General features: G+C 46.1%; 1 protein-coding gene across 1 annotated transcript in view; it reads right to left on the bottom strand.

Moving 5' to 3' along the window:
* LOC138373316 (F-box DNA helicase 1-like) overlaps window positions 1-15,836 on the bottom strand; it is a 133,499-nt gene that overhangs the window by 25,432 nt on the left and 92,231 nt on the right. The window contains exons 7-9 of the mRNA XM_069339505.1: window positions 3,015-3,944; window positions 2,722-2,819; window positions 1,549-1,663 (exon numbers count right to left, since the gene is read on the bottom strand). Coding sequence (XP_069195606.1) covers window positions 1,549-1,663; window positions 2,722-2,819; window positions 3,015-3,944 — 1,143 coding nt within the window. The remainder of the gene's footprint in view (window positions 1-1,548; window positions 1,664-2,721; window positions 2,820-3,014; window positions 3,945-15,836) is intronic.

The raw sequence follows: 15,836 nt of genomic DNA, 5'->3' as shown, positions 1-15,836 counted from the left end.
ATACATGCAGACTTGGTTATGAAAACCTTTTGGGAATTGCTGCCAGCAGACCAGGATTATGGTTCTTGATGGAAAAAAAAACAATCCTGATCTGCTATGCAGCTTTGCATAGATGAATATAGTAGCAAATTTTGCATCTGATATCACCACATACTTCACAGATGGATCAGTAGACCAGCAGGGACAAGAAACCGGAGCAGCAGTTAAGGCAGGAAATTCTGTAGTTAGTTGGAGAGACTCAAATGGGTGTTCAACCTTACAGAGATGCTAGCCATTCAATGGGCTTTGGAACATGCTCTTGCTGAACACCGACATCATGTCATACATACGGATTCGTGAACTGCCATTGAAACCATGCAACAAGAACCGATACGTGACAACAGCCATCTGACCATAAATGTCATATCATTAATGCAAACACTCAAACGTCAAGGCCGTCAGATACTTATCAACTGGGTGCGAAGTCATGTGGGAATAATAGGGAATGACATTGTAGACGAAGCTGCAAACCTGGAACTAAGAGACAAAATGTAGACATTAACATACCACTGAATCTATCACATAATTAGAGTTTACAGAAATTTGAAATAGAGCAATGCAGAAGACGTACAGTGACCACAACACAGCAGTTGCAACATTAGGATCTGCGGGTTAGTACAAGAATTCAACCATTTACGAACAACTTAATTTGATAAAAGGGAGCAGTAGAACAACAGAAGTACACTTACATCGCATCACACTTGGATACCCATGTGCTTTTGAAATAGGCTTAAAGGTTCCAGAAGATGACAGGAAATGTTAGCACTGAGGAAAAATGCCCGACAGACCACTGTTACATAATTTAACACAGTGCACAGTAACAAACCTAATAAGATATCAACAAATAATCAACAGAGCAGAAAAAGTTGTTAAAGATATAGTGCATAATCTTATCGAAACTAACATACGAGTCATAAATACTCATACTCCACCGATGTAAAACAAACAAAAACAAGTAACACTTAGTGGGCCAGCCAGAGGCTTAGAGCCCCATGCAGGAATATCACTGAAAAAAAATCTAAAAATGTATTAGTCTGCTGTGCTTTGAAGGGTAGACTTTAGTCAACTGAGTTTTGAAGGGCAGGTATTAGTTTATTTAGCTTTGAAGGTCACGTATCAGTGTACTGAACTATGGTCACTTATTAATCTTTTGATCTTTGAACGTCAGGTATTAGTCTACTACGCTTTGAAGGTCAGGTGTTAGCCAATTGTGTTTTGAAGGTCGTCTTAGTCTTCTCAGCTTAGCAGGTAAGGTTTTAGGCTACTAAGTTTTGAAAGTTAGGTGTTAGTCTACTAATCTTTGAAGGTCGGGTATTAGTTTACTGAGGTTTCAGGGTTAGGTGTTAGTCTACTAGGTATTAGTTTGCTAATCTTTGCAGGTCACGTGTTAGCCACCTTAGATTTGAACGTCAGATATAAGTGGTCTACTAAGCTTGGTAGGCCAGGAATTAGTCTACTGAGCTTTGAAGGTCAGGTAATTGTCTGCTGATCTTTGTAACAAATTATTACCCTGTTCGTTGCGTTGTAGTTGTAGCGGGCTGATTCGTGCTGCTTCCCAGTGATCAATCTTAAGCGGGAGGCTCGAGCAAAGACTTCCATTTCACAATCTATCGATCTATGCGTTCTGAAATATAATATTCTTGATTTGAAATATAAGATTTTCAACAGAAAAAATAAATTAATTAAAATACTAAAATAAATGTTTTGTTCTTATTGGTAGAAATGAGGAGGGATGGAGCGAGATAGTGCAACTCGATAGTGCTAGTGATAGTTGGGGGTGCAACTCTCAGCACCCCCCAACAACTCTCAGCACCCCCCCCAACAACTCTCAGCACCCCCCAACAACTCTCAGCACCCCCCCCCAACAACTCCCAGCACCCCCCCCCCAACAACTCTCAGCACCCCCCCCCCAACAACTCTCAGCACCCCCCCCCCAACAACTCTCAGCACCCCCCCCCAACAACTCTCAGCACCCCCCCCCCAACAACTCTCAGCACCCCCCCCCCAACAACTCTCAGCACCCCCCAACAACTCTCAGCACCCCCCAACAACTCTCAGCACCCCCCAACAACTCTCAGCACCCCCCAACAACTCTCAGCACCCCCCAACAACTCTCAGCACCCCCCAACAACTCTCAGCACCCCCCAACAACTCTCAGCACCCCCCAACAACTCTCAGCACCCCCCAACAACTCTCAGCACCCCCCAACAACTCTCAGCACCCCCCAACAACTCTCAGCACCCCCCAACAACTCTCAGCACCCCCCAACAACTCTCAGCACCCCCCAACAACTCTCAGCACCCCCCAACAACTCTCAGCACCCCCCAACAACTCTCAGCACCCCCCAACAACTCTCAGCACCCCCCAACAACTCTCAGCACCCCCCAACAACTCTCAGCACCCCCCAACAACTCTCAGCACCCCCCAACAACTCTCAGCACCCCCCAACAACTCTCAGCACCCCCCAACAACTCTCAGCACCCCCCAACAACTCTCAGCACCCCCCAACAACTCTCAGCACCCCCCAACAACTCTCAGCACCCCCCAACAACTCTCAGCACCCCCCAACAACTCTCAGCACCCCCCAACAACTCTCAGCACCCCCCAACAACTCTCAGCACCCCCCAACAACTCTCAGCACCCCCCAACAACTCTCAGCACCCCCAACAACTTGCTTCTCACCTGATGGCGGCTTCGAATATTTCATTTGTTGCACACCCATTGCACATGTATCCTCCAGGAAACCGGTTACCACTATGACATATGTAGTATGACAGTGCCTAAAAATTATGTACAAAATTAAGTATATTCATGAATGTGACAACTTTCCCCAATATAATTAATATGATCTGTCATATATTATTTTCAAGGCCGACAATTATATATATTACACAAAATTACCATTTAATTTAATATATATAACTTTTGAACCAAAATTATGACAGGAGTTTTAAATAAAATGATTGCGAAGGTACCTTAATTATGAGCGGGGAGGACGCGGGGGTGACCAGGGTGTGGCACCACAGACACACAACGCTCTCCTCGACGCTTTTCCTCGCTACTAACACGTCCAGCTCGTCATGGGCGAATAGGAGGGCATAGAGAACTGCTTTGTTGATGGTGAAAAACTTCCTGGCTCGCGTCACAGACACATACGCCAGCCTCAACTCTTCATCAATATTTGTAATCAAGATAATGTTATTGTCAATAAAGTCTCCTGTCAATATAACCCAGTCCCATTCTAGGCCCTTGGCCATGTGAACTGTACTGAAGGTAATGTCTGCTACGGACGCCTCTGTGTTGCTGCACCTCTGAGTAAGCAGAGTCACGTGATAGGGTGTCCTACTCCCACTGTAATTGAACATCTCAATTTTGGAAAATAGCTCGTCGTCATCGTTAGATTCAGCATATTCCTTAAGTTCGGCTACTGTTTCGAACTTAGCCACTAATGGGTTCTGAATATTTGCCGATTCTCTTGTGGCAAGTCCCTCCTGAATTTGATATAAATTAAATATATCCATAACATCGTCATATCCATATTTACTCAGCCCACCAGCAAATGTCATGGATGCTGCTAAGTACCTTGTATCCTCACACATCTCCGTGGCTATTTTATAAAGTTCCACATTTGACTTGGCTATATAAGCCCTTTTGAGTTTTGAGCTTGGGTCAAAAAGTCGAGGATTTGGAGCATGGACAAACGAGTCCTTTATTTTTGCTCCGACGACAGTCCGGTGGGGAACTCCATGGAGAGCTTCCAGAGTACATTGTGCCACATATGACACCTCCGGTCCGAACCTGAAAGACTGGTGGAGGAAAAACTTGTGAGTGTGGGTAACCTTATCCAGGGCGCTGACTGTCCCTCCGGAGGAGCCAAGCTGTTGGTACGAGTCTCCCACAAACACCTGAAACAAACAATAGCACAATTCAATAACATCTGTCACCTAATGAAAAGATGCGATTTATGTGAAATATCAACCAGAACCATGTAAAGGAAGGGTGACGGAGTACAAGTAATTATCAAAAGAAGGCACGAAACTGAGAAGGCTATGCAGCACCATCAAATGTGCGGGATAATCAGAGGGCGCTAAATATCACCAAGGATGCCAATACGAGAACAGAAACGCATAAAAGGAAAGATATCAAAAGTATCCGAGTAACCAAGAATTCTATCGAGGGACAAGCGGCCGCAGGGAATGGTCGGAAACAAAACACATGCTCGTCCTGGAAGTCAGGACATTCAACAATAATATGTACGACCGTAAGAGTGACCATGAGTTAAGTGAGTATGGCCAATACGCAACCTCGCCAGAGTCGTTTACCATCGCCGGTTACGGTGGTAGGAGGACGGCCACGAGGACACACAACTCTTAAGAATACGTAGTTTGTTATCAGTAACAGAAGACCAACAAGCCTGCCAATGGGTAAGGACGGAGGAATGGATAACCGGGTAAAAGTCGGAATAAGGGAAACCTTTTCGAGAGATGGGACAAGAGTGGACAGCTTCCCTGTTGGCAGCATCCACACGCTCATTTAAAGAGACACCAATATGGTTGGGAACCCAGCAAAACTCAACCGACTTAAATTTACTGTGAATAAGAAACAGCCAATGCTGGATCTCGACAACCACTGGATAAACTGGATTAATGGACATGAGAGCCATGAAGGCACTACGAGAGTCAACAACAATTACAAAGGAAGATTGACAACGAGAAAGCAGGAGACGAAGAGCAGAGAGAATAGCATAAAGTTCTGCTGTAAAGATGCTAGTCTCCGGAGGTAAGTGACACATAAGTGCAATCAGGAAAAACAACAGTAGCCTTCACCGTCGTCAGACTTAGACCCATCGCTGGAGATGGAAACGGAGCGGGAATGAGAAGAAAAGTACTCAAGGAAAAGGCGTTTTAGAAAAGTAGGAGGGGTAAAAGCTTTGGTGATACGGGTTGAGGTTTTACAAAACTGCGGAAGGAGGACTCTCCAAGGGGGCAAAGAATGAACAACATGAGGAGAAATATTAGAAATACGAACTGAAAGAGAATCCTGTAAGCGAGATAACCGGATAGAAAGAGGGAGGTGGTGAAGAGGAACTGGAACCGCAGGAGGGGCAAAAGTTAAAACACGACAGAGGCGAGAGGAAGGATGTTGCAATGACCGACATCCTTCATGGATGTCCCATTGACATGGGACAATACCCGAAGGAGGGTAGGGCCTTAGAGCATTCACCAAGAGGTACGAGATATGGGGCAACCAAGTCAAATGAGTGTCAAAAATCAACCCCAAAAGCTTAGCGGAATCCTTGTACACAACGGGGTGACCATAAAGCGACAAAGATAGACGAAGAATGACACACTTCCTAGTAAAAGTCATAGCAGAAGTCTTAGACGTAGAGAACCTGTAGCAATGATCGGTGGCCCATGACGACACTATATCAATCTCAAGTTGAATCCGGCATTGAAGGAGAGGCGAATCATCACCCTGACAGCAAAGGGTAAGATCGTCGACAGAGAGAGCGGAGAAGACGCCAGAAGGAAGAGAGGAGAGGAAAGAAAACCATTGAGGACAACCAGAAAAAGTAGTGCTCAGAACACTACCCTGGGGCACACCTTCGTATTGCCAAAAAGAGGCAGAGCGTGCGATACCAAGCCTCACCCGAAAGGAACGACGAGATAGGAAGCTTTGGAGAAAGGTAGAGATATGACCACGAAGACCAAAAGTATGAAGTTGGGATAGAATATGATATTGCCAAGTGGTGTCGTAAGCCTTTTCCAGGTCAAAAACGAAAGCAACAACGGAGGTCTTCGCAGCAGAAGCAATATAAATATAGACCTCCAAGTTCACCATAACATCTGTTGTGCTGTGGCACTTGCGGAAACCAAATTGAGAAGGGAAGAGGTGGTGATGGTGTTCTAAGAACCAAATCAGACGAACGGTAACATACATTCAAAGAGTTTGCAGACAACTTGTGAGGGCAATAGGAGAAAGTCCTTAGGAGATGTTCCCAGAGACCCTGGTTTGCGAACAGGAAGGACAACGGCATCGAACCAGTCCTCAAGGACTGACGACGACTCCCAGATCCGATTATACAGACTCGGTAAATACTGAGACGTGCACGGAGGGAGATGGCGAAGCATCTCAATGGACACTATTGGAGCCCGTCGCCGTAGAACTGTAGAGGGCCAGGGCAGACCGAAGTTCAGAGAGAGAGAGAAAAAAAGGATTGTTAAAGGGAAGTCGAAAATGAGTGCAGAAATCTAAGGGACGAGATTCAAGGACATTTTTACGAAGAAGGAAAAATTGGGGAAGATGAAAACAAGAGCTAACAGAAGAAAAGTGGAAACCCAGTTCGGTAGCGACCTGCAACAGGTCCACCACAAGAGTAGAACGGAGGTGAAGGACCGGCGAGACATTGGGAACAAACTTACCCGCTATCTTCTGGATACACTTCCAGATCTACTGCAGAGGAGTTGGGATGTAATGGTGGAGACATAAGACCCCCCCAACATTCACGTTTAGCCGTACAGATGGCCCTACGGGCCACCGCACTTGCCCTCCGAAACAAGAGAAAAGAATTTGCCGTCTGCCGGCGGCGGTGTCTCTTTCAGGCTACACGCTTACAGAGGACAGCCCATGCACAGTCGGCATTCCACCAGGGAACGCACTTCCACTGTCCCCGAGAGGAAGAGCAAGGAATAGAACGGAGGGCAGCGTCGAAGATGGTGTCATGAAAAACGAGGAGAGAGCGAGGGAGAGGCAGATGAGAGAGGTCAGAGCGAGCAGCACTGATGGTAAATAGGTTCCAGTCCGCTTTAGCAAACTGCCACCTAGGGAAGGAGAGAGGGAGGGTGAAAAGAGAAAAAGGTAACAAGGATGGGGAAATGGTCACTGCCATGGAGGTCATCAAGAACCTGCCACATGAAATCTAAGTAGAGAGACGACGAGCAAAGAGAAAGATCAAGACAAAAAAGGGTGCGAGTCCGAGAGCCAAAATGCGTGGGCTCACCAGAATTCAGAAGAGACAGGGAAGAAGAGAAGATAAATGGCTCAAGAAGGCGACCCCGGGTGTTTGTCAGAACATCACCCAAAAGGGAATGATGACAATTGAAATCACCTAGCAGGAGCACAGGCTCCAGCAAGGAGTCCAGAAGGTGTTTAAGAGTGATGTAGTATAGAGAAGACAGCCAGCACCACATAAAGGCAGGGTGACGGAGTATAGAGAAGATGACAGTGTAACGGCTGATTCCTTCCTTATCCCACTTCACCATTTGTCTAAAGTCAAGGGCTCACTAGGTTGACCGAAGCGTGATCCTGCTCGCTTGATCCTCTCGGTGACTATGTCCCCCCCTCCCCACATCATCCCCCACTCAATTTCCCCTCTTCCCCCCCCCCCCCCTCTCGCCGGTTCCTCACCATCCCAGGCGGGTCCAGTGTCACTCCCTGTATCTTAGAAGGGGACAGGTTTGGACATAATTATCAGTTTCTGTAAACATCGCTCGCTGTGGACCAGGTCTGTTTAGGTCTCCAACTACAAAGAAGCCTTGTCCCTTCGGCTAGCTGGGTAGAGCTGACTCGAATCTACAAGAATTTCATGTACCTTTTAGGAAGTTCTAGAAGATGATTGGTAGTAGATAAGTGCCAAGCCCTTATTGGCCCTTAAGGGCCAGTCCTCAGAACTAGTTTTTAATGGTTGGCTGTAGCCAAAAATAATAATAGGAGCCCTGGTGCTGTAAATAATTATCAAAAGAAGGCACCAAACCGGGAAGGCTATGTAGCACCGTCAAATGTGCGGAATAATCAGAGGGTGCTAAATATCACCAAGGATTCCAATACAAGAACAGAAACGCATAAGGCGAACAGTATCAAAAGTATCCGATTCGCTAAGAATTCTATTCAGGGGCAAGTGACCGAAAGGGGCGGTCGGAAAGCAAGAGACACGCTCATCCTGGAAGTCAGGACATACAACAAGGATATGCACGACAGTAAGAGGGACAATGCAATTTGAACAAGGAGGAGCTGGGCGGCGCTCCATTAAGTGATTGAGTTAAGCGAGTATGGCCAAGACAACTGTGCTAGAGCCGTTTCCCACCACCGGTTATAGTGGCAGGAGGATTAAGGCCACGGGGACACAACGCTTAAGAGTATGCAGATTGTTACCAACAACAGAAGACCAACAACCCTGAAACGGGCATGGATGGAGAATTGAATAACCGGATAAGTCGAAAAAAATATACCTTTACGGGAAACGGGACGAGCGGATAGCCTCTCCAGCAGCAGCATCTGCACACACATTTAAAGAAACGCCAACATGGCTGGGAACTCTGCTAAACTCGACGGATTTAAATTTACTATAGATAAGAAATAGCCAATGTTGAATCTCGATAACTACGGGATGGACAGGATTAAAGGACCCGAGAGCCATGAGGGCACTACGAGAGTCAACTACAATCACAAAAGAAGATTGACAACGAGCAGGAGACGAAGAGCATGGAGTACAGCATAAAACACTGCTGTGAAGATGCTAGCCTCTGAAGAGAGGCGACAAGTGTGGTCAGGAAAAACAATGGAGCAGCTCACACCATCCGCGGACTTAGACCCATCGGTGAATATGGAAATGGAGCCGGAGTATGAAGAAAAGTGCTCAAGAAAAAAGGCGTTTCAGAACCGTAGGAGGAGTAAAAGCTTCAGTAGTGCGGGTCAAGGATGTACAAAACTTCGGAAGGGGGACCCTCCATGGGGCAAGGAAGGAACAATACGAGGGGAAATATGAGAAAGACGAATGGAGAGAGACCTGTAAGCAAGATAGCCGGACACAAAGAGGGAGGTGGTGACGAGGAACGGGAACTACAGGAGGGATAAAAATCAAAGCACGACAGGAGAGAGGAAGGATGTTGCAGGGACTGAGCCAGATAGCAAAGACAGTAGCGATCACGGCGGTCCTGGACAGATAGGAAACCAGTGTCAACATACAAGCTGAGAGCGCAAGTCGAATGAAAGGCCCCAGAGCTGAGGTGCAACCCAGCATGGTGCAAAGCATCAAGACGGCGAAGAGTAGAAGGAGAAGCGGACGAGTATGCAGGGCAGCCATAATCGAGTTTAGACAGGACGAGTGAGGAATGTAGAGAGAGAGAGAGGAGCGTATGCCTATACGCCCCCCACAAGAAGTATGGGAGAAAACCTTGAAGAGGGATAGAGCCATAGAGAATTCAGAGCGGAGGTAAGAGATATCAGCTGACCAAGACAAACTAGTGTCAAAGATTAACCCCAGAAGCTTAGCGGAATCCTTGTACACAAGGGGATGTCCATAAAGAGACAGACGAAGAATGACACGCTTCCGAGTAAAAGTCATAGCACAAGTCTTAGACGCAGAGAACTTGAAGCCATGATCGGTGGTCCAAGACAAGGCACCAATCGCAAGTTGAAGCAGCCATTGAAGGAGAGGCGAATCATCACCCTGACGGCAAATGGTAAGATCGTCTACAGAGAGAGCGGAGAAGATGCCAGAATGGAGGAAAGACCATCATTGAGAGCAACAAAAAAAGAATAAGTGTTCAGAACACTACGTTGGGGTACACCCTCATTGTTGAAAAGGGGCAGAGAGAGTGGTAACGAGCCTCACTCGAAAGGAACGACGAGAGGAAACTTTGGAGGAAGAGAGGGAGATTCCCACGATGGCCAAAAGAATGAAGTTGGGACAGAATATGATACCGCCATGTAGTGTCATAACCCTTTTCCAGGACAAAGTGGACGGCAACAACGGAGGTCTTCGCGGCAAAAGCAGTACGGATATAGACCTTCAAGTTCACCAGGACATCTGTTGTGCTATGGCATTTGCGAGAACCAAATTGAGAAGGGGAAAGGATGTAATAGTGCTCTAAGAACCACATCAGACGAACGTTAACCATACGTTCAAAGAGTTTGCAGGCAACTCATGAAGGAAATAGGGCGGAAATCCTTGGGGGATGACCTGAGAGACCCTGGTTTCCGAACAGGGAGGACAACAGCATCGAGCCAGTCCTCAGGGACTGACGAAGACTCCCAGACCCGATTAAAGACCTAGTAAATACTGAGACGAGCATGGAGGGAGATGTCTAAGCATCTCATAATGAATGCCATCGGAGCCTGCCACCGTAGAACCGTAGTGTTCAGAACACTACGTTGGGGTACACCCTCATTGTTGAAAAGGGGCAGAGAGAGTGGTAACGAGCCTCACTCGAAAGGAACGACGAGAGGAAACTTTGGAGGAAGAGAGGGAGATTCCCACGATGGCCAAAAGAATGAAGTTGGGACAGAATATGATACCGCCATGTAGTGTCATAACCCTTTTCCAGGACAAAGTGGACGGCAACAACGGAGGTCTTCGCGGCAAAAGCAGTACGGATATAGACCTTCAAGTTCACCAGGACATCTGTTGTGCTATGGCATTTGCGAGAACCAAATTGAGAAGGGGAAAGGATGTAATAGTGCTCTAAGAACCACATCAGACGAACGTTAACCATACGTTCAAAGAGTTGCAGGCAACTCATGAAGGAAATAGGGCGGAAATCCTTGGGGGATGACCTGAGAGACCCTGGTTTCCGAACAGGGAGGACAACAGCATCGAGCCAGTCCTCAGGGACTGACGAAGACTCCCAGACCCGATTAAAGACCTAGTAAATACTGAGACGAGCATGGAGGGAGATGTCTAAGCATCTCATAATGAATGCCATCGGAGCCTGCCACCGTAGAACCGTAGTGTTCAGAACACTACGTTGGGGTACACCCTCATTGTTGAAAAGGGGCAGAGAGAGTGGTAACGAGCCTCACTCGAAAGGAACGACGAGAGGAAACTTTGGAGGAAGAGAGGGAGATTCCCACGATGGCCAAAAGAATGAAGTTGGGACAGAATATGATACCGCCATGTAGTGTCATAACCCTTTTCCAGGACAAAGTGGACGGCAACAACGGAGGTCTTCGCGGCAAAAGCAGTACGGATATAGACCTTCAAGTTCACCAGGACATCTGTTGTGCTATGGCATTTGCGAGAACCAAATTGAGAAGGGGAAAGGATGTAATAGTGCTCTAAGAACCACATCAGACGAACGTTAACCATACGTTCAAAGAGTTTGCAGGCAACTCATGAAGGAAATAGGGCGGAAATCCTTGGGGGATGACCTGAGAGACCCTGGTTTCCGAACAGGAGGACAACAGCATCGAGCCAGTCCTCAGGGACTGACGAAGACTCCCAGACCCGATTAAAGACCTAGTAAATACTGAGACGAGCATGGAGGGAGATGTCTAAGCATCTCATAATGATGCCATCGGAGCCTGCCACCGTAGAACCGCAGAGAGCCAGGGCAGACTGGAGATCAGGAGAGAGAGAGAAGGGATCGTTATAGGGAAGGTGAGATGGGTAACAGAAATCCAAAGGACGAGATTCAAGAAGAGGATTACGATGAAGGAAGGAATGAGGGAGATGAGAACTTCAGCTTACAGACGAAAAGTGGGAACCCAATTCTGTTGCGAACTGCAACGGGTCCACCGCAAGAGTACCAGTGAGGTGAAGGACCGGTGAGAAATCAGGAACAAACTTATCCGCTATCTTGCGGATACGCTTCAGATCAGTAGTATGGAGTTTCGGACGTGTTGGAGGAGACATTAGACATCCAACATGCACGTTTAGCCGAACGGATGCTCCTACGAGCCACCGCACTCGTCTTCCGAAACAGAAGAAAAGATTCAGTCATTTACCGGCGACGATGTCTCTTCCAGGTTGCACGCTAACAGCAGACAGCCCAAGCACAGTCCACATTCCACCAGAGAACGCACTTCCGTGATCCCCGAGAAGAAGAGCGAGGAATAGAGCGTAGAGCAGCGTCGAAGATGGTGTCATAAAAAGGAGGGCGCAAGGGAGAGGCAGAATGGAGAGGTCGGAGATAGTAGCACGGAAGGTAAAGAGGGGCCAGTCAGCCTCAGCAAACCGCCACCTAGGGAAGGAGAGGGAGGGTGAAAAGAGAAAAAGGAAACAAGGATGGGAAAATGGTCACTGTCATGGAGGTCATCAAGAACACCCCCCCACTCGAAATCTAAAGAAAGGGAAGACGGGCAAAGAGAAAGATCAAGACGGGAAAGGGAGTGAGTCCGAGAGTCTAAATGAGAGGACTCGCCAGAATTTAGATGAGACAGGGAAGGAGAGAGGATGAACGGTTCGAGAAGGCGACCTCGGGTGTTTATCAGATCATCATCCCAAAGGGAATGACGACAATTGAAATCACCTAGCAGGAGCACAGGCCACGGCAAGGAGTCTAATAGGTGTTCAAGATCAGGAAGAGAAAGCGGGACACTCGGAAGGAGATAAATGGAACAAACCATGAACCATTTCCTCACAAAGATATAAGCAGCAGAACAATGGAGAGACGAAGGAAAAAGTAAGTGGACAATGGGAACATTAGAGCGAATCAGGAGAACAGAAGAGTTAGGAGCCCCAGCAACAACTGCCTAATGTCTCAAATATTCTCAAACCTATACTGTTTGCTGACGATACTACTCTTATCTATTCAAACCTCAACCCACATACACTAAATAATGTTGTGAATACTGAATTAAAAAAAAGTCCACTTATGGATGTCAACGAACAAACTAACATTAAACATCGAAAAGACTTACTACATCTTATTTGGAAGCAAATCATCAAATGCAATTCAGCTACAGATAGACAACATTAACATCAGTAATAAAGATGATGGCAAGTTTCTTGGCCTATTCCTAGACAAGAGACTCAACTTCAGGACCCACATTCAACACATAACTAAGAAAGTCTCTAAGACAGTTGGTATACTCTCCAAAATCAGATATTATGTTCCTAACTCTGCTCTCTCACTATATTATGCACTAATTTACCCCTATCTTAATTATGGTATCTGTGCATGGGGGTCTACCACTGCAAACCACCTTAAGCCCATCATCACACAGCAAAAATCTGCTATCAGAATGATAACTAACTCAGCTTTCAGACAACACTCAGCTCCCTTGTTTAAATCCCTAAACTTGCTAAATATTAACTCCCTCCACACATTCTCTTGTGTCAACTACATTTACAAACCCTGTTCTTAAATGCAAACCATGCTCTGAAACTCTCCCTGGACAGATGTAATAGGACCCATTATCACCACACCAGAAATAAATATCTCTTTGATATCCCAGGGTCAAACTTAATCTGTGTAAACACTATGCAAATTAAGGGACCTAGTTTATGGAACTCACTCCCTAGTGAATTGAAAAACTGTAAAACTTTTGCCTTATTTAAAAGCAAAACCAAAAAGTACCTAACTTCATCTTCTTAGTTTCCTACACTGAGCTTTAAATTTGCTCTGTACATAGTGTTACCCAATTATTATAGACTGTGGGTTGGTTGGTGTTGTCGTCGTCGATCCTTCTCTATGGACAACCCAACCCACAACTCGGCAGAGTGCTTATACTAGGAGATCACCCTTGGCGCTTCTGGCTCTTGGAGAGGGGCTCAACGTCACACGTTTAGGGGATGCGGCTCCAACACTTAGCCTCGTTGTCACGTGCACACACCCACTCGAGCCGCTGTGACTCCCCACTCTCTCCTTATGAGATATGATCTCCTCAATCCCCTATGACTTACTAGTATTACCTCTTACCCTGTCCACAGCAGTGGTTCTTTCTCTCTCTCTCTCTCTCCTTCTTCACTACTTCCTGGGAAGCCTCACTAGGACAAGGGCAAACACCAGCAAATTGTGACACATTTACTGGACAAAGCACATACACGATACATACACACACATAATAATAATGAATCCTATACTCTATAATATCACAATCAGGTTGCACTCCAACACCATCAGAACTCTATTATCAGCTTATCAAGTGTTATCCTATCTCCTGGTTCACCACCTGATACTATTAACCTCCTCAAGTTGGTCAAGCCTACATACACTGTTGCACTATCAGCAAGATAATGTATATATAGAAACCCAGCATTTGAATGCAATAACATATATCAGTATAAATGTTCATTGATACACCACAATGATTAATCGATCACTGTCAGTCCTCGAGCACATACATCTGTAGGTAATCAAGCCTACGACTGCAACTCTAAGCTTCAGAATAAATCACTCCTTGACATAAGAATGCAAACAGTCACTCACCTCTCACTGCGTCTTGCACGCTAATGACAACCAAACACTATCAACTCCCTATAAGTAATCCACCAGAACTTCCCCTTCCACCTCTGGAAGTTCACAATCCTAATATCCTTAGGTTCTTCCGGGCTTCACTACCAGGATCCTCTGCAGCTCCTCCAGGCTGCTATCATGAAGTTTCCTTGAGTAACTACGGTGCTTCACCCTTCTGCTAGGGTCCTCCACAGCTCTCTTGGCTGCTACACCATGAAGTTTCCCCGAGCAACTGTGGTGCTTCTCCACCTCTACAGAAGCACGTGACACTCCTCTTCACTGCTGCTTCTCCTCACAGCTCGAGGTCCTCTGCTCCACTACCTTGGAGTCTCATCAGCTACTTCATCTGCTGGCTTCGAAGTGCTCAGCAACTTCTTCCCCAAAGACAAACCACAGATTAACTGATCGAGGGCGCTTTCCCTCTGACGGCGTCTGGTCAGGGCGCTCCACACAGCCCACGAAAATGCCTCTGAGCAGCTTATTAAACTCTCCTCGCCGTCCAAGACTTGACACCACAACGTTCTCAGCTCAATTCCACAGCTGGCACGTCTGCACACTTCTTTCTCTTAGAGATATATCACTAGGGGTTCCCTTCTGGCGCGGAGCTCAAACGGAGCGCGGCTTCCCCTGCGATGTCTGGCACTCAAGTGAGGTCAAGGTCCTCCAGAAGCGAGCCTCACGCCTCCAGCAAAATGTCCACATCTCCTAGCCAGTCATTTATCCATTTCCTTACTTACTGCCCATAATCTTAAATTGTTTTACATATCCAACCAGCCATTTTTCATATGGGTTATCACCTCAATATTTGCTAGACCTTCTAGTTAGGTCAGGCTTGCTGAATAACTCTCAAGGAGGGAGACTCGTTTCTCCTGTAGGCTGAGATCATAACACCAATCTCCTAATTTTTATGTGATTTCAAACAACCTTATCATTGTGTTCATTGCTGTCTTCTTTTATGTGCTAGCCATATGCTGTATTGTGACTACCAATTTTTGTCAACTACCATTCAAGCTGTCATTGCAACCAATCTTATATTGTTTCTGCTGTATTATGCCTACCAATTTTTTTGTCAACTACCATTCAAGCTGTCATTGCAATCAATCTTAGCTACCTATGTGCTTTAATATACTGTACCTACAATTTTCTCTCATCTTTTTTTTCATTTCATGTAATCTGTTATCATTTTTGTCTATAATTTTGCAAGTATTTACCTCCTTAAATTTTCTTAGATTAAGGACCTGCCCGAAACGCTGCGCGTGCTAGTGGCTTTACAAGACTGTATTTACCATATTTGTATCCTCACATCCTTATGTACATCGTATATGCATAAATAAATAAATAAATAAAAATAAACAGCTGTAGGGTTGATGGAGAAAGAAATAGCCATTAAAGCGACCAGGACGAGCACCAAGCATCGGCTCCTGGAGACAGACACAATGGGCGAAAATCGTGAAAGCAGAAGTGGGAGTTCAAGGAAATTGGCGTAATAACCCCGAATGTTAATATTGAATAGACATCGACAAAAAGAGAAAGGACAGCCATAGAGAACAACGAAGAAACAAAGGCGAAAAGGGAACACAGCACGTTAAAGATATGCAGGATCAGGGTCAGCGAAGTCAG

The sequence above is a fragment of the Procambarus clarkii genome, chromosome 41 (assembly GCF_040958095.1).
Source record: "Procambarus clarkii isolate CNS0578487 chromosome 41, FALCON_Pclarkii_2.0, whole genome shotgun sequence".
Classification (NCBI taxonomy): domain Eukaryota; kingdom Metazoa; phylum Arthropoda; class Malacostraca; order Decapoda; family Cambaridae; genus Procambarus; species Procambarus clarkii.
Note: the sequence above shows the minus strand (reverse complement) of the source record. Positions and strands in the feature narration are given on the sequence as shown.